The sequence below is a fragment of the Melozone crissalis genome, unplaced genomic scaffold, assembly GCF_028551555.1.
Source record: "Melozone crissalis strain CALT ecotype California unplaced genomic scaffold, PUWL_Pcris_2 ptg000023l_1, whole genome shotgun sequence".
Lineage (NCBI taxonomy): Eukaryota > Metazoa > Chordata > Aves > Passeriformes > Passerellidae > Melozone > Melozone crissalis.
Genome location: NW_026535801.1, coordinates 23,262,266 through 23,289,514, shown reverse-complemented (window position 1 = coordinate 23,289,514; position 27,249 = coordinate 23,262,266). Strand labels below are relative to the sequence as shown.

Genomic DNA, 27,249 nt, shown 5'->3' with positions numbered 1-27,249 from the left:
AGAATTAAACAAAATATTGATTTTGAATAATTTCACTAACTTGCCATAAACCATGATTATGTTATTTTTAGTTCTTTCTCCTTGAGTGCTGGCATCCTCTTTCTTTTTAGTATGATCCACAAATTTTATAAATATGCTTATCCAGAGTCATCATTACCAAGTATCACCAGAGTAATGTGAGTACTGTGGCATAACAGGAAGAACTGCAAATATAATTTAACTGATTTTTAATTAAATTCTTTTTAATCAGTTTTGCACATGGTCTGTCATAATTGCTTGCAATCCAAATTTCTCTTGTATGTTTGTAAAATGTCATGCAAGAAAGTCTGAAATAGCTGCTTGAAACTGAGATTAAATAGTTTACTGAAATTGAGGTGTACCACATCTGGGCACTCTATCTCTTAGCTAGTGTTCCTGCCCAGGACCAAGATAGACTCATGCATATTTGCCAAATACAAAATTTTACTATATTCTGAATTAGAGATGGTCTGAATTAGAGATGGTCACTAGAGCTGTGGTCTGTTGAACTGTAGAGGACTGGCATTTGCCTGCATTTCGCTGTCTTATGAACACTACAGTGGACACAGCTTGCATAAATCACTGCATTATGTTGTATTCTGCCTTTTTATGTCTTTCTCCATGTTGAGGAGCAGATCTGTACTACTGCAGATTGTGGAGAAGACAGTCAAGGAACAGCTCAGATTTTCACCTGTATTAGTGCAGTTAAATCAGCTAAAAGTGCTTTTGGCAAGATAATAAAATGTTGGGGACAGGGATTATAAACTGAAAAGAATAGCAGGAAGGTGCATAGAAATAAAGTGTTACATGTGAAATAAAAATTGTCTCATATTGAAAAACTTTTAATGACATATCTTTTATGACTTAAAAATAAGAGTAATTTTTTCCTTATTTTATTTTAGGTACTCAACCTATTTCTGGCCTTGCTGCTGAGCTCATTTAGTTCAGACAACCTTGCTGCTACAGATGATGATAATGAAATGAACAATCTCCAGATTGCTGTGGCAAGGATTCAGAAAGGCATAGATTATGTGAAGAGAAAAGTGCGTGAATTCATCCAAAAAGCCTTTGTTAGAAAACAGAAAGCTTTAGATGAAATCAAACCTCTTGAAGACCTAAACAATAAAAAAGACAGCTGTATTTCCAACCATACAATAGTAGACATAGGTAAAAACCTTGCCTATCTCAAGGATGGGAATGGAACGACCAGTGGCATAGGCAGCAGTGTGGAAAAATATGTTGTTGATGAAAGTGATTACATGTCATTCATAAACAACCCAAGTCTCACCGTGACAGTGCCCATTGCTGTTGGAGAATCAGATTTTGAAAATTTAAACACAGAGGAGTTCAGCAGTGAATCAGACCTGGAAGAAAGCAAAGAGGTAAGCCTATTTCTAGCTTTTAAATACTCTGATGCTTTTCTTTTTTTTTTTTTTTTTTCTGAGTGTTGATTCAAATCTTTCTTTAATTCTTTTACAAAAGCATGTACAAACTTGTAATGTTGTTTAAGGAAAATTGATGTAAGGTTGTGAGTTTTGAGTGATGGTGATACAATATTGCACTTACAGTAACAATCAAGATACGTAAGAAAAGTTTTTAGAAAATTAATATTTTTTTCTATTTTATTTAGTTAAATCCTTAACAAGCAAAGGAACCAGTTTAATAGTCCTGGATACCAGAAGTCATATGAAGTGTGTCTGGCTGGTGGAAATTTCTCCATGCTTATTTCATTAGAGCAGTTTGTTTTTTAATCTGCTTTTTTAACAGTTCATTCTGATGTTTTAACCTTTTTTATAAAGTGAAAAATGCATCCATATACATCATAGATACATGTGAATACTGGACTAGCATCACTAAACAATGTCAAATAAATCACGTATACTCCAGCTGATGGTTGCAGAACCACTGAAGTGAAGTAATGGCCTTATGGCAAAAAAGTTACAAAGCTTAATATCCTAGTATAAGATCCTTTCATTTGATTACTCATTGTTATTTTCAAAGCTTTAAGATATTTGAATGTGTTACTTACTATGACTAATAAAATGTACCTCTTTCTGGCACAAGGTGGTGCCAAGAGGATAAATCCAATCTAGCACTGAGAGTTATAGAGGATGCCAAGGCATTATTATTGTGTGTGTATTATTAACCCACTGCTTTGTCCTGCACAACTGAAAGTGGTGGAGGCACATCAGCTCAAGTGGAGTAAGTCTGTGCAATGCTTAATACTGATGCTAGTTCATTCAGCATTAGCATGGGTATTTTTGAACAGTACTGCATGCTCTGGGGTAGACATAAACTAACATAAAGGCTTTCATTAGTAATTTTTTCTTACTTGAATCTGAGAGTATAAATATGGGTAAGATTCTAGTAATTTTCTGCCTGAGATCCTTTTCTGTACCGACTGCATTACACATTTAGTCATATTTTCTTGTTTCTTATCACAAATGTCTTTATTATTCTTATAAATTTTTTTTGCAGATTGATTGTATTAATACTTATCCTTCTCTTCAAAACCAGTACTTGGGTGTAGAACAAATCAGTTGAAGTTTAACCTTCAGTTGTTCTGCTCTTTATTGCACAAGAGCACTTTGTCAGTAGGAGAGGTGGAGGGTGAGCTTTACACAAACCTGTGTGCTGGTGGTTAGCAGGGCTGAGTATAACAATGCTGCATCTCTTACTTCTCTGTATCACTGGATGATGTATTCATTAGCCAAATCTTTCTTTTCTCTCCACAGAAGGACCCTCATTGGGTTCTTCTACAAGATGACAGAAATATTGACTTCCTATAGGAAAAGTTTTAAAGCAGATTATCTCACATTTGAGGCATGAACTCCAGTCATTAAGCTTCCACCATAAAAGAAAGGCTTTCTACACCACCTATCATATTTAACAGAAAACAGTGTCTTCATTGCATTCTTGGAGGCCCTTAATGCTGTTCTGCTTCAGGAACTGCAAACAGGTGATAAGACAAAGAAATGCATATTAAGTCAGGGATGAGCTAGTGCCAAGCAGCTCCAACTGGCCAAGTTTGAAACTCTGCTGAGTATATTTGGGGCCAAAATTTCTTGCTAATGCAGATGCTGAAGATGAAAAAATAAAGGGAATTTTATTAGTTTCAGGAATTTTTAAGAGAGACACAGCAGTAAGCAAAGATTGTGAGCATATTTCTTTAAAAAGTGCCTAAAGTTCAAGTAGATTTTAGTCATAGAAGCATGACACAAAAGCATTAAAATCTTAATCCTAGTTCCTACTCTTCACTTGATACTCTTAACCACCATGATTTATGATATAGTGGAGTGTTGGCTTATTAGTCAGATGACCAACACTCTTTTAATGAAAATGCTCCATAGGAAAAGAAGGCATTTTTTAAATTTAAAAATTGACTACAGATGGCTTTTAATAAGGTTTCCTCTTTTTTGCCATGCCATAATGTGCCTTGCATTTCTGGCCTCTCTTGTTTTCTTGTTTATATGACACTGCTGTCGCCGAGTTGATCTGCCAGTCACTTCATTGCTTACACCACAAATGAAAAAATCTAAGTCAGGAACTGCCATCAAATTGTGTTCAATTAGCAGATTTGCAGATGAAAGGCAGCTGAGGCATCCAGGTGCTATGAGGACACTGTACAGGACAGCCAGATGCTGATGAGTGTGTGTCTGTGTGCTTCTGCTTGCTTCTGTGTCTACAACCAAGTCCATGTATTCACTGTTGTATAGGGCAATAAGCTGAATTCCAACAAAATAATTATTATTTCTTAGCAAGTTTTAATTAAGCGTGTTAATGTTTGGAGAATTCTTTATTATAGCACATGTATCTTTCCAGTAGTTTGATAGAAATGTTGACTAGATTATGCCTTTGTAGAAACAATACATAAAATGTTGTACATACTTAGTAGGTGTGAATTAACAAGGAATTTTCTAGAAAGTTACTGAAACCTAAAATAAATTTAATTATAAAAACATTATGTCCCTAAGGATGTCAGTGGATGAATACAGTATAATAAGGAAATTAGAGAAAAAATACTAAATAAAACTTTATAATGGAAGTAGGCCATTAATAATTGTGGGAACACCGTGCTGAGTCCATTGTCCTATAAATAAAGGTCTGTGGATCTGAGCTGCAGTACCGCTATTTAGTGTAGAAACTATGAATATATTTTTTTACCATTTTAGGTTTTAAAGCACTATGAGGATGGTTTATATGGAAAATTTTGTATTACCTGTATGACTGTATAATAATTAGTTAAAATAATCATAATAGTGGGTAATAATAATTAATTTATGTTAAATGTAACTTATAGGCCAATAATAACTCCAAGATATACAATGACAAAATATTTTTCAATGCTTTGAAGAAAATGGGCGCTCCTAATGCTGTTGCAGAGACATTAATAATGTATATTTTACTCTAAGAAATATTCAGTGCAAAAAACCAGAGGTGCTGTGTCCTGAACTTCATTTCCTACCGTTCTTACTTCTCACAGGAGTAGAACCAAGCTGGATCAGTCAAGCGGGCAGCTCTGGTGCCTTTTAGCGAGGCAGAGCATCGTGTCACCAGTTTTACACAGGTTACCTAAGCAAGTTATACATCTCTCTATATCCTATTTAATCACCTTTTAGCCAATATTGACTGGCCTGCATGCTCTTCAGCTATGATCCTGTCCCATTCATTGCAATAAGTACCAACATGCACAGCTGCTCCCTGCTGAGCCACGGGACTCGCATCACAGCATGGGCAGGCAAGAGCGGCAGCCCCAGGATTTCTGTGGTTCTGGTCCTCTCCATAATACCTTAATAGTATTTTGCAGTGCATGCTATCTACCTCTCCTAATCTTGATGATATAGAATTCAGGATTCTGTGTTTGAAGGGTTTTCTTTTGCCTTGAGGGAAGGCAGGATATGTAACACATATGCCACAATTCTCATCAGAAGCTTATATTTATATATAAGTCCATCTGTAAATTGTGTTGATAATGAAAACCTGCTAGCTGTTTTAGAAAACTTTCATATTATTGTCTTTTAACTTATAATGGAGGTAACCTGCAAAGTCATCATAGTCATGTATTTATTTTTTACTTTTTTTTTAGAAGTGCTTTTCTTTAGTACTTGTATAAGCATTTCATTATTTTGGAGATTAATATGCAGTACTCGGAGCACCATTAAGCATGAAATCAATTTAATTTCTGCAGTCAAAGCATGTGACCGTAATTTGGTTGAAAGAATTCATACAAAACTGTTATTTGGCTGGTTAAACATTCAGAGATCAGTTCTGCTGTTACTTACGCTCACACTTAGGTTTAGAGTTGCAAAGAGAACACTGATTGAAAGATATGGCCCAATTCAATCTTATTATAGCTCTTTAATTTATGGTCAAAAAATTATTACCTCCCCAAATAGATAAAATTGTCTGCCTTGAGAAACTTATTCTCATCTCATCAGTAATAAACAAAGTTTAGCATTCAAGTAAATAAACTACTGAGTTTGGATCAAAATGTGCAGAAGTTCCTCAGCTTCAGTGTGATTTACATTTCACATCTTAAACAATGCCATAATATTTACAACACCACAGTTGCTGCTTTCAGTTTTGTAAATCAGTGGAATTAAAACATACTTACTCCAGAGCTTTTCCTCTAATATTTTGTAAAGAATAATTATTCTGATAAGATGTATTTTGATTTTAAAATATTCATTATTTAAAATCTTTTGATACTCTGAAGAATTTAGGCTTTGTATTGTGCATTGGTAACATTGTATTAGCATATTGTGATTCACTGCGGATGATATTAAGTTGTTAATGTTAGAGTTAATGAAATTTTGCTTAATTAATATTTGCAAACAGTTGTTCCCTTACTCTCTTTCAGAAATATCCTTTCACTATTGCTTATATGAATTAAAGAGCCTTTTAAAGTAGGTACTGGTAGGAGAGCTTTTTCCCACTGGAGCATATTACCACTGCTATTTAAAATGCTTTTGCTTGCATACAACTTTTTTGCAAATATTTTCATTTAATAAATTCTCATTAATAAATAGATCAAAGGAATTATGAGTATCAATAAAGTCCAGAGTGGACTATAATTTAGAGATACTGGGTTTTTTCAGTTTTTGCAACCAATAATCACCACAAAATTGTTTTGCTTTGATTTACAGTGTTCTGGATTTTTATATTTAGAGAGTTATTCTGCCTTATTTTATAAGCATTTGAAAGAGTGAAATCCAGATTCCACCTAGTTACACCAGTGGAATCACAAAGATATCTACCACTTTGAAGATTTCATAGGTGATATAGCCATACTGAAAAAGACTGGATAGTTATGATATAATATTGCCATTTATATCATGGAACATTTCAGTTTCATACTGACATCCAGACAGCACTGAGAAAATAAAACCAATTTAATTTCCATTATTTAGCATTTTCACAGGTATTTGGGAGGAAAGGAAATTGAAAGCAAAATCAAAATGTTGATTTCTCTTGGCGCCATCTTCCTGCTTATGTCTGTCCTGCTCTTTGCTCCTTCAATCCCTTAAATTATGATTTCAACATCTATTAGTGGCATCCTGGCCAATCATGAAATTTCAGCCTTTGTTAAAAATGTTAAGCTAAGAGCTGTCCATCTACTCTCAGATAATCATCTTTGGAACAAAGAAAGAAATGTTAGAAGTGGCCTGGCTGTAAGTGAAGCAGAATTGTATGAATCTATGCGATGTTGTCAAGGTTCAGAAAGTAATTATGTCAAAAACTTCCTGACCTAATCTTGGCTGCTGCTTTTTGCAATGCTTCTCTGATAGGCAAGTTGCTTTCCTATCTTGAAAGCTAAATGAAAATCTGTATCTCATATTGTTCTGTATTGCTGACTAAAGCATGTCTGGCAAGGCTGTTGGTACATGTGATGTAAAAGATATTTAAATCTCTAGGATAATCAGTATACTGCTGCTTTAGAAACATCTCACTACTTTTGTCCCCTTACTGTTTTCTTCGAAAAGGAGGTAGAGTATGTACATTTTAAGGTTTTGAAAAACAGATTTCTCTGAGAATAATTTTCTTAGCATACTATTCAGAAAATTTATATCCTCATAACTCTCAAAGAGTGTCTAACACTTGATCCTGATAAATCTCTTATAATCTGCATGACTGAATCCTTTTGAAATCTAGACTCATGGTATGACAAAAAGCTTAAAATGGACTTACTATTAGATCAAAGCTAATGCTTGGGTTTGGTTATTATCTCGTTTCTATAGGTTCATTTTTGAAAAAAGCTAATGTTAAGTAAATAGCCTAAATTAAGTTTTTGTAATGCTGGTAAGCAGAGAGCAATTTACCAGGTACAAAGGTAACTTTCAGATATGTTTAGGTAAAGAAGTGGGATATATGCTACATACCTAACATCTCAGGGTCTGCAATTGGGGTAGCCTAGCTAGCCAGCTGGATTCCATATGTGTGAACACTGGTAAGTCACAGTAAGTGCCAGAAAAAGTCTTCCTATGTATTAAGGCATGGACAAACATGATAGCAATAACATGATCCATTGCCAGGTCATATTGTGTTGAATACATAGAAATCAGTAACAAGTCCCTGAGTCAGTTACTTTATGCCAGAGCATAAGTTTGCTGTGGAAATATGTAAATGTTAATGAAAAGTTTTCCTAGCATACTGAACTTAATTGAGTTGATAAAATCTTGAGATGTTGTATTATAAAATCTTTCTAGCTGTTTCTAATGCATACGAAATTTTATAAATTTTGTACATAATGCCATACAATAAATTCAATGTTAAAAATAACAAAGAAAAATGTAAAAAGAAATTCTACTGTTGAAAATTTCTAGTTTTTGTTCTTTCCCAAATGATACTGAACTTTTACAGACAGAACTTACTGAATAATTTTTGTAATATTTTTCTTTATATTCTGATCTGGTTGGGGCCAAATTGAGGTATAATAGAGCAGCATGCTAAGGAAATACTCTGTTACATCAGCAGAAGAGTAACTGAGTTCTCAGTGGGATGAGGCATTTAGTAGTTGCATTTCAAGTATCAGCTGCTGTTAATTCAACTTAGGATTTTTCTGTTCAGTTTAACTCCTATGATTATTGTTACAGCTCTGTAAATGAAGCATAGCAGATTTTTATTGAGAAGAGACTTGAAAGATACATCTCATCATACACAGTGCCCCACATAAACTTGTCTTTTTGATGTTCCTGATAATTTGCTATTCTATTGATAATTTTTTACCTTTCTATCTGATATTTGTGATCTCTCCTTATAGTAGTTATATCTAATCTTCCATGCTGAGTTAACTGTTAGTCTTAAGCAATTTCAGTAATAGGAATTCATTACCCTTTTTTGCTCATTAAACTAACTGCATAATATCTGAGTCACTGAACTCTTCATTTTCCTGTAAAAGAATGGACAGTAGGTCTCTCAAACTTATGGTTCAGCCAATTCATAATTTTTGTTTGCTCTGCTACTCCTACAGCATTCTGCTAGAAATGCTCTCCAGATTGGAATGATGCAAGCAACATTTTAAGAAAACACTATGTAATAAAAACAGTCACTTCTCAGTTTTAAAATAATTTCCTGTATTGTATTGATAAATGGTAAATTTTAACATAATATGTAATTTTTATTTTTATGTACCTTGCATTTATGGTATTTCTGGCTTTTCCTCAAACTGATGATTGACTTCCACTGATGTTTAAATGCTGTGGTCCTTACTTGATGACCACAGTATTTATCCCATACTTCCTAGTTTCTCCATTTTAGAGGCAGTATTCCACAATGATCAAACTGCCATGCACTATCTATAATTCAAACATATTGCAATCTGAAATTTGTCAAAAATGATCTGCAGGAAAGTGTGCATCCATCTCTTTGTACATTGGGCCTGACCTCAACAGATGTTTATACTCATGCAGAAATATGAGATATGAATTTCTCAGCTGGGAAATTCAAAAAATCATAGATGAAATGGGTGTGCAGATGGCACTGAAACTAGGTGCATAATACACCCTCCAATACATGTTTCCATTTGTTCAGCCTTCCTCTGAAATGTGTTCTATAGTGAACCATGGTACACAAAAATCAAAGTTAAGCTTATGGCAGAATCACAACACAATGTATTGTCAGTGTGATTCAATAGAATCAGAATGAGGGAGAAAGAAATAAATCTTCTTTTTGTTTGAAGAACAAACTGAATATTTGTTGCTATGTAAAATTCCATTAAATGTCTCAAGTTACTTTTTGTATCCACAGACTAATACTGTTTACATTTTCTTTACAAAAAACTGTATAGAATTTGAAGCTACTCAGGAATGTTTTAAAGGAATAATGCCTCTAACTTCAGATTTAAGTGTCAGAAAAAATATATATCTTTAATGTTACCATAGAACATCTCTGTCTAATATTAATTCCCTATAGACTCTATTCTAAATCTGCTTACATCATTCCCTTTACAAGATTAGCTACTTATCAATGCAGCCATTTTACTGATGTTATACTCCATATAGTGATAACATTAGAAGAGTAATAGAATGCTGTAATCAAACTACTTTTACTTATTATAGTACTCATATTTGTCTGTTGCCAGCATCGTATGATGGTGTAAAAGAATAATTTTTAAGGTTTGGATTATAATATTGATATGATTTATTGATGCAGTATTATTTTATTACAATATTGATTAAAAGAATTTGTTTTAACTTTAGACATTCAAAAATTTTTGGCCTTTTATAGTAATTGGACATCTATGTGTACTGTACCAAAGTAATAAGTAGTTTCAAAATGCATAATAAATTCAGAAAATGCATTCGCAAGTGAGTATGCAAAATATCAGCTACTGCTCCTAAGGTAATGTGCTGCTCTTTTGGAAATAAAGATAATTAAATTATCCTATAAAACTCATAATATGTGTTTTCATGTCAATAATAATGAAAACATTAAGTTGAAACTTTAGATTTAGCTTTATACAGACTTGCTAGAATAATATTTACTTGAGGCATGAAAATACATCTGTGCAGCTTGCTGTTGGTTTGGTCATGATTTTGGAAATTTATTGGTATTAACACATGCTATCTAAAGTGTAACCTAAAATGCAGCCACATGATTGGAATAATTAAACAGTACAAAATGTGGAAAGCACCCATTCTTAGCTTACTGAAATTTCACTTCAAAATTCTTATGTGTGGCTTAGAATAATACTCTACTAATTTCAGCAATTCCTTGTATGAAAATATCAAAATATTTTCAATAGGGAAAATGCACATTATGTAGTTTCTAATCTTGTGACCTCACCTGTAGTAGAGCAATTTGGCATTATAGATTGTAGATAAGAAGTTATTTTAGTATCACAGCACTGAATACATACAAAATATTTGGATATACATTTCTAACATAAATTTCTATTCAAAATAATAAAACTGGAAAAAATAATTATGTGGGGTTTCATTAACAGAAATTGAATGCATCCAGTTCATCAGAAGGCAGCACAGTTGACATTGGACTACCTCCAGAAGGTGAACAGCCAGAAGCAGAACCAGAAGAAGTTCTAGAGCCAGAAGCTTGTTTTACAGAAGGTAGGCAAAGCAAAATAAAGGCAAGATAAATAGACCTAGTTGTGTCTAGAATGTGCAGGATTCTCTTTATTCAAAATCAAAAGAAGTTTAGTGATTGTAGTTGTAATATCTGGTAGTATTAGTAACTCTTTCAGAGTTACTGCCATAAATTTACTGCTCTTGTGTGTTCTCTCTCTTTGGAAGGTATTGCAAAAGATAAATAGATTTAAATTCAAATACTAAACAAAAATGCTCAAAGAGGAATTATAAGGATCTAATGCACCAGCACTATGATAAGAAATAAGTCAAATTATTACCATTCATTGTGATTGTTTATAAATATTTACTTTATTCTGACATCTTAAAATTTCTTGTCACATTTAGGGTGTGTACGGAGATTCAAATGCTGTCAAGTCAGTGTAGAAGAAGGAAAGGGGAAAATCTGGTGGAATCTTAGGAAAACCTGCTATAAGATTGTTGAACACAACTGGTTTGAGACCTTCATAGTCTTCATGATTCTTCTCAGCAGCGGTGCTCTGGTAAATTAAGTGTAGAACTATTGTGACTATTGTGATTTTAAACAGCAAGCATTTAAAATTACAGTTAATCACATAGCTACAGGTAACAAATTAGAATTTGATGTCAAATTAATATGTGTTCTAATATAAATATATATCTGCAAGATACAATTAAATGTCTTCACAATTTGCAGTGTCCTATAGGAATGGCAAGGAAAAAATCTGAATTGAAAAAATATACATGATGATAAGGCACGTATCTTTCCCTCAAGAATAACTTCAGCTTTCACTTAATACTTTTCATAAGGCTGGTTCCAAAGAGTATTCATCTTTCAGCTGAGCTGAACAGCAATAGAAAAAACTTACTGTAGGACCAGTCTTCAAACTTCATTTTAATTTGTTTCCAGGCATTTGAAGATATCTACATAGAGCAACGTAAAACTATCAAGACCATGCTGGAATACGCTGACAAAGTTTTCACCTATATCTTCATTCTGGAAATGCTTTTAAAATGGGTTGCTTATGGCTTTCAAACCTATTTCACTAATGCATGGTGCTGGCTGGACTTCCTGATTGTTGATGTATGTATTCTTTTTTCATGTCCTGTACGATAGGCTTAAAAAAAAAATATTATATTTTCAGGATAAGATTTCTGTTCTATTCAACAAAAACTCTATTTTAACTGGTGTGGTGGTGTGGTTTATAATTCTGTTTAGAATGGAAAAAAAAATTTGGATATACTTATTTCTCTAGAAATGTTTTTTTAAAATTCTCTAGTTTTATGAAGTTGTAATTCTTTCTTGAAATTATGCTTTTTACTATCATTTTTTGATGGTATAGAAAAGATGCTGTTCAGCCTCTTCAGGTTTTTTTTGTATATGGAAACAATTTTTCAAACTGTTTCTAATTTCTAATGAATTACTGTAAGTGTCTTGTCACTCACTCTGTGCAAAATGAAAGGAAAATACTGCTAGGAATTGTCAGTTCCATTGTACTATTCAGTACTCTTGCACTTTTCACTGTATTATGGGCGTGACCTCAAAGGGACAGTTCAGAGAACCATAGATAAGCGCCCCTGGAATGGGTTCCCACATGATTTTCCAAAGGCTGCACTACCAAGGAGCAGCTACGCATTGTCTGAAGGAGACCTAGTGAGAAGTGCATTGTAATTTCAGGTCTACATGCTCAACAATATATGTAAAGTACTGGGTAGCATAAATGGAAGACTACAGATGTTTGACCACATAGCAGATGTTCATTTCCCTTCCATCCCCAATAGCCTGATTTACCTCTCAGCTCCACAGATGTAATTCCCATGGAATGCAAGTTAAGGGTATATCTTAAACCACCTATTTGTGCATTATGAAAAGCACAAGAATTCTGTAGAAATTGCTTAATATCTCCCTAAAACTACAGTGGAGGTCTTTACTACACAGAGCTTGGAAAATGCTATACTTTGTAAATCCAGAGCAGCATTGCAAATCCTATGATAAGACATGACTATATGCTCATATAGTATTTTATGATTGAGTCTATACCTCTGTAAAATATGTATTGGCTCAATCATCTGATGTGTAAATTGCCACGACCAGTAGAACTTGTATTTATCAACAAATATTTAATTCTTATTTGATAATCTGTGGTTTAGTTACTTCTATGACTAGCTTTATTAGCTTTATTGGTTTTTCATGTCAACCTTATCTTGGTGCATTTTTTAAAATAACAAAAAATATTATCTGAGGCATTCATTTTAATCTATAGACAGGGAATTGAAATAAAAAAGCCAAAATAACAATTTGGAGATGAAGGAATTGCGAGAGCAGGAAGGTTGGAAGGGAAGGGCATTAAATAGACGTAAATAGAAGGTGATATGTTTTATTTTTGATTTATTAGGGCCACTCCTTCCCAATGGCTAATAGAAATACATTTCCAAGGATTATTGATGAAAGATAATTGTATTATTTATTTTACAGCTATTCTAGTTTATTTACTCATCTGCCTGCAGACCAGACCAGCGTTATGCAAGCCAGAATTGATGAAGTGGTTAAAGGAGTCACAGGGAATGTAATGAAGTGTGGATATGCCTAACAGTGAAGCTTCTACCATTGTCTAACAAACAGTTGGTTCTCAGTCTTGATTAGTCCTGTTAAATCTGAACAGCACTGGTAGCTATGGCTGTTGAATAAGATTTTCTGGACACTAGAAAGTTACATTTTGACCAAAAGCAAGGTCTGGATGTGGTTTTTGAGAGCATTTACATTCTCATCAAGTCCTGAAGATACCATGGGAAGTCCTGACCTAAATTGTCCATTCCAATTCACCCAGCTTTTGGGTGTTTTGTTTTTGCATGTGACTTCATTTTTGTTTAAATCCCACCAAATATTGACTGGTTTATGTGACTATAGAAGGCACTTTTATACCATGCTATCAACATGATTTCATCAACAGGTACCTAGAATATCCTTTTATTCTACTTTGTCTGACATAAAATTTTTTCTGCATTATAGAGGGTTTCCTGGAGAAAGAGGTCCAGCCTTGAATCTTCTTGAGAAGTTCAGGGCACACATCATTCCCACCATATGTTTCAGAAGGATATAGAGATGAATGAGCAATATTGCCTTTCTGTTTTTGTGTAGGTCTCTTTGGTTAGCTTAACAGCTAATGCCTTGGGCTACTCAGAACTTGGTGCGATTAAATCCCTTAGGACACTAAGAGCTTTGAGACCTCTGAGAGCCTTGTCGCGATTTGAAGGGATGAGGGTAAGACAACGTGAAAGAATCTGAAATAATGCATGCATCCATGGAAACAATGCATGCAGAATAATCAACGACCAATCCATGCAGAAATGCTACACTACCATCCTCTATATTTCACATTTATCACTAACATATAAGCAAAAGGCTTCATCTGCTTATATGAATTCATGTGTTATTGCACATATTGTTACACTTAATGAGGCTCCTTGGCCTTTCCCCATTTTCATACTTTCATGGAGGGCCCAAGGATTTATCAACTGCATGGATCTATGCAATATTACTGAATTTTTCCTATACAAACATATCCTACTATAGTCAGAACAGTTTAAAAAAGCTCCAATACTTCTTCTTAAAAGTGTGTGTGCATACATCCATGTATGCATGCACATGTGTATTTTGTACCAGTTTGGGCTATCATACATAGTCTATATTCTTTAACATAGTATTCTGTATATATAAATTGGGAATGTCTTTTAGAAATAAAAGTTTTTTAATTAATTTGTATGTTAATAAGTAAATTAGCACTATTAAAATACCTTCTCTCTTTCATATTAGAACTATTGCATTCTATTTAAGAAAACTTTTCTAGCATATCAGAGGTGGAGCTTGTTTAATGATTTCTGGTTGCTTATTGCTTTCCGTATTGATTGTAAAATGTTGAGTATAATCTATAGAGCACTAAGCAGCCTGAAAACATATTAGACTTTTGCTGGTATATTTGAGAAGTTACTGTCCCCAGCTGTTTGTTATCACTCCATCGGTTACCACAGCTGAGGCCCTCAGCTGCCCAACAGGGCACGTTCAGTGTGTCTCAGGGCAAAGTCAAAGTGGTCAGTTTAAATCACTTCTTTAGTGCACTGAAATGGACAAAGACCTGGTGTACTCAGTCATGACTCAAAAGCTCTAGAAATGTTTCTCTCAAAGGTAGTAGTGAACAACCAGACATGGTAGATATTTCTAGCTCCAGCCACAGGAAGGTGTCTGGCTTACACCTTCAGGGTCCATCTGTCTCTCTTGGACACACTGCCATTGTGGGCATCAGCAGATGCACCTGAACTGGAACCTTCCCACCATAATTAAGAGGGATCCTTGTGTGAGCTCCCTCCTGTGATCACTCTTCTTTGCCACCCCAGGTGATAAGCTGATTAGCTAATTTGTAAATCAACTACAAACTGGTGAGCTTCTGAAGAAAATGTCATGCTCTGTGTGTGTGTAAAGTAAGAGAAGAGACTTCAGCTAAAAAAGGAAATGGGCTTTGATGAAATGTTATAAATGCAAACAGGAAATAGCATTTCTTTGCCTCCAAAAAATTTCTGGACTTTTACTAAAACAAATTTGAAAATTTGGGATGTTTATATCAGAGGTAAGGCCTGTCTAAAGCATCAGTATTATCTCATCGTATTAACTGTAGGGGTTTCTTTTATGACAATGATTAGCAAAACAAAAAACTCAAAAATATTTCAATTTTTATATAAAATTGCTGAAGTGGCAGTTCATTGTTGCAAGGAAAAACCCAATAACCTTTTCATGAAGGTTTAGGGATAATTGTAAATCCCATGACTTCCATGTTGGTGTAAACTTTATCTACACGTTTGATCCTGATCTGCCAACTGTATCTCTTTGTACATTCCCAGATGAGGAGAAGATTTATGAGTTTAGCAAAAAATGCAATAAAAAGTAGTAGATGAAGTTAGATCACTTAAGACTAGAAATGTGACCTATAACTTCATTAGTTAGGCAGTTAACCATTGAAATATTCCAGTGGATGTACTGAATTTTGCCTTATTTAAAGTAATTAATTCCAAGTTTAGTGTCTTTTAAGATACCATAGCTCAAGTTGATGACTACTTTAAGGTCTGATACATGGAAATTCAAGATGTCTGTTCATGACATAATCATTCCATTGGTATTTATCATGTATGAACTGAAAATATGACAGTCCGGTACAATGCATGTACTTGCATAGACACTTAAATTGCTTCCATTGAGCACTTCCCTTATACAAACAAGAAATTCTGTTCAGTACATATACAGTTTTTAACACACTACTATTCTCTGTATTTCAACTTGTGCCCATACAAACTAGTAATTAAAAGAAAAAAATTGCCCCTATGAAAAACATTAATTTTTTCCTTGCATCTTCCCACCACTGGCAATGCTAGGAAAGTTATACTTTAATTTGCACTTGGTACTTCATTAAAATAGCCTGTAGGAATATAATTAATCTGTCCAGGCTCTGTCCCAAGCAGTATCACTCACTGCTATATGGTGCTAGGCACTAATACCTTTTTCTCTCAAGCAGAAAACAAGGGGTTTGATGTCTTTCTTATGCTTTCATTTGCTGTCAGGCCTAGCCCCCAGTTCCCCAGAGTTACTGCTGGTGGAACTGGAAGGTGTTGGGATCAGTGTTTCCAGTGATGCTCAACCGTATGTTTTGAGGGTCTTCAAATGATTCGTATCACAAGCTGGTTCTCTGTAGCTTCAGGACTCAGACTAATACCAGAGAAAGTAGGTCAGCTGTAGAAATCCAGCAATTAAGGAAAGAACATGACTGGACCTGCAGCTGCAGCACAAAGAGGAACAGAATTCTTGGGTGTACTGAGACTGAAAGCTTGAGGACAAATATTTTCACTTCATTAACTATCCCTTTATATCTCAAAAATTGTTCCTGATGGATGATATCATTACACTTAAGAAATCTACTTATATTTTTGACTAAAAGAATGGAGATAACTTTCAATTTTAAAAAAACTAATATATTTGGAAAGTATTCCTAAACTGGGAAAAAATGACCTTTGCATTTATTATTCCAGTCAAATTGTTGTAAAAATAAGTGAGTAAATGGTTTTCCAATTTAAACTAATTCAGCATAGTTATTGGACTGTTCATTTTGCTTAGGTCAAATAATATCCTATGGCCTCCTACAGTCGTGGTTCAGTGCTGAGTACAAGCTTGTCAACATAAGAGAGCACTGCTGAAATAGTCAGAAGAGATTTATCCATCAGTTAGGGAATCCTCTCAACCCAGATGCTGACTTATACAATTCTATATTACTTTTGCTTATTAATTTGTAACAGGTATTGCTAAGGAGATTTTTAGTATGATTAAGAAACTATTCTGATTTGTTTTAAATTTCCCCACTAGATATAGCCACTTATTAAAACATTTGATTTACAATATGTGGAAAAAAGGTACAAACAAACAAAAAAGCATGGAAAATTAGGATTCCATGCACCATTCTGTGCTTTTATGATGGGTTAGTTCACATTGAAAGCAACTTCATTTGATCCAGTTCCTAAATTTAAATATAACAACAATTTCACTGAAGTCCTATAGGCTCTCATATGTCCAAAGTGTGTATCACCCAAATGAGGTAGTGTTTTGACAGGAATGGGGCCCTGAAAGTACAACAGGGATCTCTTCTTTCCTTCAGCCCAATTCTCCTTTATACTACACATGATGGTGGTTCATCACCTATCTAATAGTCAAAGGGTTTATTTTCTCTTCTGTAAGAGGGCAAGGAATGAAAGCCCATCTACCTGGATCACTAATTTTATAATTCATTCATTCTGGGGATGGTATTAGTTGCAGATATACCTGTAATGCCAAAATACTTCATAGAACTTCATTACATATTTGTATTTCAAACAGAAACAACAAGTTTATTATGCTAGAGGATCTGTCCTAGTACTTACATAATATATACTAAATGAAGTATAAAAAGCCTACCAAAGTAATAGCTAGTGTTTTGAGAAAAAGCAAACTTCTTTGTTTTAAGGATCTACTTCAGTTGTTTTGGCAAAGTTGGTGGCAAAGTGCTCTATACTTAACCAGGTTTATATTCTTAGGGTTATTTACAGAGAGATTTAAAATAGGAATTAATTAATTTAGCATCATTGATTCCATCATTAAATTAATAATTCTAATTCATAATGGACCTACTTTCTCCTAAATTTTATTTTCCTCTGTGTTTTGTTTTCATTCTGGCATGTTTTTAATCATTTCTCATCATCACACATGAAATCATTTTCACATTTTTCTTTCCTGAAGCCTGATTTTTCTGAAAATTCAGTTGGGAATTAAATCAAATATCATTTTTTCAAGTTCTATCTGCCAGTTGCCTGAACATTAACAGCTCTGGTGTGTTCAGATACTCAGTAGTTTTCCTGGTTTGAACATTTTCACTTTTAATTCTAAATGTAAGCATCCAAAATATCATGCATTCATTACTTGGTTTTATTTTTAAAAATCCTCAAAATTAATTTCAATTAGAAATTTGCTTAGAAATAGATTTGGACTTGCTTGGATTTATCCAGTAAACATGTAGTATTAAAAATTTGGTTTGTTCAATTCAGTAAGGGATTATAATTATCATGGTTTTGCAGATTTACATTAAGTAAATATTCTAAAAAGCACTGATAAATGCTTCTTTTTCCTCTTTTATTTTACAGTTTGTTTTAATGGTTCTTATTTTACCCATTCGTTAAGGCTAACATTCACTACTATTTGTATTTTTCCTTTTAACTAAGTTTGGCATTTTATCTTTTCTCTATACTGCTTTTCTTACTTGTTACTCTCAACAAGTGAGTTGTAACACAGATATTAGAATTATAATTGCATGTTACATGTGAAGCATTTGTAAGATCCTGGTGCCTGTGTTCTTACAGTGTCTCTCTTTGGTTTCATTTGTACTCCAGGTTGTGGTGAATGCCCTGTTAGGAGCAATTCCATCTATTATGAATGTGCTTCTTGTTTGCCTTATATTCTGGCTGATATTTAGTATCATGGGAGTAAATCTATTTGCTGGAAAGTTTTACTACTGTGTTAACACTACAACTGATGAGAGATTCGATATCAGCCAAATTAACAACTTCAGTCAGTGTGAGGAGCTCATACAAAACAACGAAACTGCCCGCTGGAAGAATGTGAAGGTCAACTTTGACAATGTAGGCCTTGGTTACCTTTCTCTGCTCCAAGTGGTAAGTCACCAGTCCTTAATTTCTGTTTATCTTTCTGTATCTCTGTTGTTTACCTGCAACAATAAAAAGTTTTTTACTTCTTTTTTTTTAATTTGAAATTTTGTCTCTCAATTCTTGGTTTGAATTATGAAGTGTGAGTTAAATCCATGACTCTACAGAAGAAGTAACACAAAGCCTAGAGGATATACTGACTATGAGAAAAAAAATGTAATTCAAACATAATAGACCGTAGCTGCATTGAATCTGTATCAAGTAAACCTCTAATGCTCATGCACAGAAAAATAACTTCTACACCAGATATTATTCATAATAGATAAAAGAGTTCTTAATGGATGCTGCGCCTCTATAGTCAGATATTGGAATTGGCTTGCAATTCTTGTCCATGAATAAAACATACAATAGAAAGCAAGAGTCAGCTATTAGGATTTCACTCTGCTGGTTTTCATGAAGAGTACAAAAGACACTTAGTCTTCAGCTCCTAAAAAATGCTTCTGACAAGGCATTTTCCAGGAACAGTGTGACCTAAACACCTGTGTTCTGTTTATAGGCTACATTTAAAGGATGGATGGATATCATGTACGCAGCTGTGGATTCTCGTAATGTAAGTATAGTCCCTTGACTCCATTTGTTTTGATTGTATGAGCTCCAAGATTTGAGAATGTAATTTTAACATCTTTCAGAAATTACAGTAAAAATGAAAGAACAAAGAGTTACTATAATTTTGTAGTTAAAGAAAATGGAAATCATGGGAAAAATACAAGAAATGAGGTAAGCAGAGGAGCAGTCCTACAGTATTCCATTTTCTCTATGGTACATTTGAATCAAAATTCCCCAATCCTACAACACACCTGTTGCCATGAAATACCTTCTCCTCCTCTCATTATGCATTGAGCCATTCTTTATATTTGGAAACAGACACCATCACAGAGAGGTTTTTGGGGTTTTTTTTGTAATACTAATCTTATTTATAGTTAAGACTTTCATTGTGCTCTGCAAGCTGCCTGACTGCTTTCTTTAGGGCAGAGTGCTTATTTTTAATTAGACCTGTGCATTTTCTTACCCTTTGGCCTGCCCCTTGTTCCCTTGGAGCAAGTTTTCCTCTAGTTCAAAGTAGACAATTGAATAAACTATACTAGTAAAGCTCCATTTCTTTTTTTTTTTTTTTTTTGTAAGCTGCAGTCACAGCAGGAGGCCTGCTGTAGTATAGTGAAGGTGCATAGCTATACCAAGAAAATATGGTTAGTCTAAACATGGCTTGGATGCCTCTCTTCCACAATCCTGTGCAGTTTCCTAAGTGCCTGTAGCAGTGAAATCTCCACAAGCAAATATTTTGTATTCACTGTTAAACTAATGTGTAGTTTCTATGCCTGTTTTGCAGGTTTTGGATCAGCCCAAGTATGAAGATAACCTGTACATGTATCTTTACTTTGTCATCTTTATCATCTTTGGATCGTTTTTTACCTTGAACCTTTTTATTGGTGTCATCATAGACAATTTCAACCAGCAGAAAAAGAAGATAAGTACTTCATTATTATTCTGAAAAGAACATTAAAAAAATCTTGGTCCACTGACGACAACTTTATTAATATTTTTATGATAAATTAGTTAAAGTGCCACATAGTAAATACATTAAATTATTAAAGCTTATAATTTGGCTTGATGAGGGTTAGATGGACAAATGACAATCTATGACTCTCCATGGTTAGTGAAATACTCAATGTCATCTTTGTAAAGATGTGGATTTGACTCATAAAAAGGCTAACCACTGAAATAGCCAAATGTAGCTATAAAAACTCTTTGCTATACTACCTTCATGTCACAAAGCTCAGCAGTATAGATTTCTGAACTTTGATAACAAACATTGTATTATCTTTACTTGTACCCTCTTTAGTCTTTGTGTTTTGTCAACACTGCCTGAGAAGGTATCAGTGTTCCAGCTGCTGAACTCAACACTTTCTGTAGCTTAATACTTAATATAAAAATCATAAAAGACGGTTTTTATATCTGTCCTAAATTTTCCCACAGATGAGAATATGATCATTAGTATTATTTATAAGTAATCAATAAAGATACATGATTGTAACCAGTTTTTGTCTCTTGGGTTTACTTTGGAGGTCAAGATATTTTCATGACAGAAGAACAGAAGAAATACTACAATGCAATGAAAAAATTGGGTTCAAAGAAACCACAAAAGCCTATACCTCGACCAGCAGTAAGAATAAAACTATTTTCTGTTATTTTTACATCTATTTAAAAATTGGATTTTTTTCTATTATGCCTCTTCTATTATGCCTTTCTATTATGCCTGAAATAAGCTGTAAGCAAAAAAAAAAAAAAAAGATATAAGAAAAGCCTTATTAATCTGAAATACCTTTTTTTTCTTTTCCTTCTGTTATAACAGAACAAATTCCAAGGCATGGTCTTTGATTTTGTAACCAAACAAGCATTTGATATCAGTATCATGATACTTATCTGCCTTAACATGGTCACAATGATGGTAGAAACAGATGATCAAAGTGAAGAAATGGAAAACATTTTATATTGGATTAACCTGGTGTTTATCGTACTTTTCACTGGAGAATTTGTCCTGAAATTGATTTCACTTCGTCATTACTACTTCACTATAGGTTGGAATATTTTTGATTTTGTGGTTGTCATTCTCTCCATAGTAGGTAAGAGCAACTCATTTTTATGAAATGTCTAATTCTGTAAACATGGAAATATTTTTGCCTTGTAAAATCTATTTATATTTTTGTTCAACCTTGTCACTAGAAAGTCTTATCCATAACATAACTGAAAAGTATGGTAAGAATTTTTTAGCAAGAGATTTCATACACTCCTACTTTTTTACTGGTTGAAATTAGATCTATATTCTGAAATCAGTAGAGATTCCTACACATGCATGAAAGGCAATTTTGATATAAACTTACAGTGACAGTTGCAGGTGAAAGAGTTCAGTCATCCAAAATCCCAGAGTAAAATCTGTGTGGGACTATTATGAGGGTAGGATGCCTGCACCCCAGACAGCAGGGTAAAACCCCTTGCTGACTTCAGTTTTGTTTGATCCTGAGAGGCTTTGTGCCTGAGATAGAGTGAGCAGAGCTGAAGCAGATGTGGTAACAAATAATGACTACACTAACCTTTGCTTTATCTAGAGCAGCAAACTTGAAAGAACTTGAGTAAAAATTGTGGGGTTTTAAGTACTCCTTAATATGCAAATCAGTTTTTGTATCAAAAAAGTTATTTTTCTGCTTTGAGGCACATAATACAATGCTCAATTCTTTTATTCTTCCGTGAATCATAACAAACCGTTTCATCAGTTTGCTTATGTTTGGAATTTCTGTGTCATTACTAATAAACCTGTGTTCATGTTATTTTTTGTGTGATTAAGAAGTCACAGTTCTCCTGAAATACATATATTTTTTTGAATAACCTAACTTGATTACATGGAATTTCAATACTAATGTGCATATGATCTTTCTTCAGATTAACTGAGATTATTTTTCTTACAATTAAACAAAAGGGTATTCCTCTAATCTCAGCATTTGCTAATATACATACACTAGTTATTAGTTTGTCCTAAAAAAGTATACCAAACACAAAGGTTTTGTAAAAAAACTGAGTGGCTAATCCCTAAAAATGTGTTTAAGTATCCTACTCTTCTTAAAGTTCTACAATCCTTGTAGAATATATCTTTAGCAGTGGTTTTCAAATGTAATAATACTCTTTACTGATTTAACTTGTTTTTTCCCAGGTATGTTTTTGGCTGAGATGATTGAGAAGTACTTTGTATCTCCCACACTATTCAGAGTCATCCGACTTGCCAGGATCGGTCGAATCCTGCGCCTCATTAAAGGCGCTAAGGGAATCCGCACTCTGCTTTTTGCTTTGATGATGTCTCTCCCTGCTTTGTTCAACATTGGGCTGCTGCTCTTCCTGGTCATGTTCATCTATGCCATATTTGGCATGTCCAACTTTGCCTACGTCAAGAGGGAAGTTGGGATTGATGACATGTTCAACTTTGAAACGTTTGGCAACAGCATGATCTGCCTGTTCCAGATCACCACGTCCGCTGGCTGGGACGGTTTGCTCGCCCCAATTCTCAACAGTGGGGAGCCAGACTGTGACCCCCATAAAGATCATCCAGGGAGCTCTGTGAAAGGTGACTGTGGCAACCCTTCTGTAGGGATTTTCTTCTTTGTCAGCTACATTATCATATCCTTTCTGGTAGTGGTGAACATGTACATTGCTGTGATTTTGGAGAACTTCAGTGTTGCTACTGAGGAAAGCGCTGAACCCTTGAGCGAGGATGACTTTGAGATGTTCTATGAAGTCTGGGAGAAGTTTGACCCCGATGCAACACAATTCATAGAGTTCAGTAAATTATCAGATTTTGCCGCTTCATTAGATCCACCTCTTCTCATAGCAAAACCCAACAAAGTCCAGCTTATTGCAATGGATCTGCCCATGGTGAGCGGTGACAGAATTCACTGCCTTGACATCTTGTTTGCTTTCACAAAGCGTGTTTTGGGGGAAAGTGGGGAGATGGACGCCCTCAGAATACAGATGGAAGATCGGTTTATGGCAGCCAATCCTTCTAAAGTCTCCTATGAACCAATTACAACCACACTGAAACGAAAGCAGGAGGAGGTGTCTGCTGTCATCATTCAGCGTGCTTACAGACGTCATCTCCTGAGGCAAAAAGTCAAAAAAGTATCATGTATATTTAGTCAGGATAAAGGTAAAGAGGAAGATGATCTGCCCATGAAAGAAGATATGATTATGGATAAACTAAATGAGAACTCCACTCCAGAAAAAACAGATATGACCCCATCCACAACCTCCCCACCTTCTTATGACAGTGTAACAAAGCCAGACAAGGATAAATATGAAAAAGACAAGTCAGAAAAAGAAGATAAAGGTAAAGACAGCAGGGAAAGTAAAAAGTAACATAGAACGCTGTTTGTAATAAACTGTTTACAGCCTGAAAAAGTATGTATTTGTGTCAACAGGACTCCTGTAGGAGGTACATGCCAAACTGTCAGTTTTTACATATATAGATATATATATAATTATATATATATATATATAAGGTCAGTGCCTATAGCAAGACAGTGACCCCTCGTCATCAAACTGCAACTCTGTAAAACAGGGTAACATCTTGACAGGAGGTTGTTGTTTTTAGTACCAGCTGACACTGCTGAAGAGATGATAAAATGGCCAACCAGACTGTAGGGACCAGTTAAAAAAATAAGGTGCAAACCTATGAATCTCTGTGTTTAACATGAAACACACAGTACAAAAATTGTATCCACTGTTAGCATTTCAACAGTCACATTTGCCATATTTTTACAAAAATCAGTGTTGGTGAACTTATCATTTTTTAATTCACAGGTTGTTTACTATTATATGTGACTATTTTTGTAAATGGGTTTTATGTTGGGGAAGGGGGTATGAGGACCAGGTGTTCTACTCTCGGATTCTCTATAATGTACAAACAGAAGTGATTTGCATGAAGGCATGCTGCACTTGTAGTTCATGCATGGGAAAACATGACGTCGCACAAAGCAGCAGTCTGACTACTTCCATGTTTCAGGGTGGCTCTGTATGTTGAGGTGCTTAAAAACAGTATCCGTATCTCATCCAGACAAATCTTAATGTGCCTGTAAAGTCCCATAGAGTCTACAATAATAGAACAGATGTTTTATTTTTTCATAAGTCATTTAACAGTAGTTGAACAATCTCTGTATAAAAATTTTACTGAGGGACATAGAGTCCACTTCTAAGTATTCTTCTGCGGAAAACAGTTTACCTGACCTTGGGAAATTGAGCTTACCAAAAACCTGCAAAACACAAGGATTATGAAGTTGTTCTGCTTCACCCTGCAGTATCATTTAGCCATCTTCTGCTCTCAGCAAGGTTGACATTGTATGTGTTGATTAAAAAAGTACCCTCTATGTAAATAGTTACTTTATCCCGTGGTGCATGTTTGAGCAAACAAATAATGACATGTGCACAATATTTATTGCATCAAATATGTACCACAGTAAGTGTAATTTGCAATCTCTCAACAGCTAATATGAAGTATTCTGTACCATTATAGACAGTTTGGAAGCTATCACTGATGCATGTTTATCTTGCCTTTGCTGCTGTAATTTTACTCCTTCCACTGTTAAGAGTCTAATATGGGAAGCCATAGCTCAGTGGTTAAGTGAAATAAATTGTTCAATTGGTCATCATTCTTTCACGACATCAAGCAATAGTTTGCAGTTATTTAAGAGCTTCTTGCTTTGCATTCTAAAATTTTAAGTGACTACTGTACGGTGCATAGTCAGACTGTACAGGATATGTTGCAAACTGATTAATCTGTTGAAAACTACATGGATAGAATTTTCTAAGAAAATATAAATACTGTAAAAAATACCATTTTATTTTATTTTTCAGCATTTTGTACATAAAATAAGAAATGAGAATTATCTTCAGGTTGATGTTACTGTCACTTTTATTACTTTCTATCCATAGCACTTTTTAATTCAAGAACTTCACAAAATAAGAAACAAAGGAAAGAATGGGGTAGCTTTAGGTTTCTGCTTTTTTATTAGTACTGTATTTTTGCACACATTTTAATGTGAAATAAGTTTCAAACTGAGTCCAAAATGCACTTGCTTCCAAATAGATATAACTTGTAATTGAAATGTGGTGGGGAGGATTTGTTTAAGATTCTAGCACTGCCTGCATCAGAAGTTTCAAGGTAGTATTTTTATTCATGAAATCTTTACCAGTGTTTGTTTACATAGACTATTCTTATTCTTGTTGATTCATGCTGCACTAGAACTGTTCTAAATATAATATGGGATCCACAATGCTTTTTTTTTCCACAGGAATTAAATAGCAAACTTGTATAATTGATCACATCAGGACATTTTGTGTTTCTTACACAAGCAAAAATTCGATGTTGACTCCTCCTTTTACAAAAATATTGACTTGTGTGTCGGTGAACTGCATGCAGGAAAATGCTATTACCATAAAGAACAGTAAACCACATTACAGTTGAGCCAAAAGAATAAAGACTTCATTTTTTATTGTATTTAATGGTTTTGTCTGCATTTTTTATTTTCCCACTAAAAACTATTGAATATCAAGAGGTGCTATGAAAGTAAAATATGAATATATAAAAAATGTTAGAAATAGGTTTGTGAAAAGTAAAAAAATTGAAGGTGTATGCTTTCTGAAAGATCTTAAACATCATTTGAACTTAAACTCTTGAGGTTATTAATCCTATTCAGGATCCCAGGATAACATCTAAGAGCTCATGATGCTTCAATCCCTTTTTCATATCAGGTGTTCTGAGACACCTAAAAAGCCAGATATTAAATAAAGTCTCTAGCTACCAAGGCTGCAATGTATGTATCATTTCAGTTATATTCTACATTTGAAGTGAAGAATTAGCTTTGTGTTATAAAGAAAAAAATATTTATCTCATTATTTTCTAAGTAGAATTTATTATTTTATGATAAGACATGAGAGCCAAATTTTTAGGTAGCAATCATATTTGAGTGCTGTTTCTAAGAACTTTTCTCTGTCTTAAATTTAAAGTAATGCCATGAAGGTTACACTGAACAAATTAAAAGCACAAACTCTAATAATCATCACAGATGTGCAGATATACACTCTACATCAGATCCTCTGAAGAGTATTGGGAAGACCAGATGTACCCAGGAATCTGTGATGTGGAATTGTGAGCTCCGGGTGTGCACCCCAGGAGAAGCACAAATGGAGCAGTCGGATGGTGCATGCCTTTCGTCCCTTCTCTCCACAGTTTTCAAGCACTGATGGTCTGTTGAGGTTGTTCACCCTAGAAATGAGTATTGCTACTCACAAGTAGAGAGCACTCAGGCTGCAGTGTTTCAGTTAGATTTTTCACATCAGCTGTAAAAAACAATTGTCAAGGCAGGGTGTAAGATAGGAAGAGATGAGAGAACCCAAAATCCAAAATATCCAAAATCCAAAATGTGTAATTAAAGGACAAGTTTCACGTTGGCTTGGTTGGTTTTGGGGAAGGAAAGGTATTGAAAAAATAGCAGGTACATAAATAATAAATTTGTCTGACTTAGACTGAAAATAATCAGTATGTATCTGAGAGGGGTTTGAGCTTACCAGAAGACGAGCACAAAGTAAGAAATTATTAAATGCCTCAAACAACAAGCAGAACAACAAGCAGCTGTGGTTGTGCTTGGGTACCCCTCCCTTTGTTGTTTGTTTAGTAAACAGCTCTGCAGCAGTCCTGGAAACACCTGTGACAGACCCATGGGACACGGGCGATGCCCACGCGTGTCCCGCAGCATCCCCCCCAGGCTGTGCGTGCGGCCGGAGCGCCCGGGCCCGAGCAGCGCCCGGGGGAGGGCGGAGCGGGAGCCGCTGGGGTCACCCCGCC

General features: G+C 34.6%; 1 protein-coding gene across 1 annotated transcript in view; it reads left to right on the top strand.

Moving 5' to 3' along the window:
* The window catches only part of SCN2A (sodium voltage-gated channel alpha subunit 2), a 73,565-nt gene extending 47,663 nt beyond the window's left edge, over positions 1-25,902 (top strand). The window contains exons 17-27 of the mRNA XM_054277675.1: positions 921-1,400; positions 10,463-10,583; positions 10,947-11,101; positions 11,488-11,661; positions 13,717-13,839; positions 18,534-18,815; positions 19,363-19,416; positions 20,194-20,331; positions 20,923-21,027; positions 21,217-21,487; positions 22,570-25,902. Coding sequence (XP_054133650.1) covers positions 921-1,400; positions 10,463-10,583; positions 10,947-11,101; positions 11,488-11,661; positions 13,717-13,839; positions 18,534-18,815; positions 19,363-19,416; positions 20,194-20,331; positions 20,923-21,027; positions 21,217-21,487; positions 22,570-23,765 — 3,099 coding nt within the window. The 3' untranslated portion in view covers positions 23,766-25,902. The remainder of the gene's footprint in view (positions 1-920; positions 1,401-10,462; positions 10,584-10,946; positions 11,102-11,487; positions 11,662-13,716; positions 13,840-18,533; positions 18,816-19,362; positions 19,417-20,193; positions 20,332-20,922; positions 21,028-21,216; positions 21,488-22,569) is intronic.
* The last annotated feature ends 1,347 nt before the right edge of the window (positions 25,903-27,249 follow it).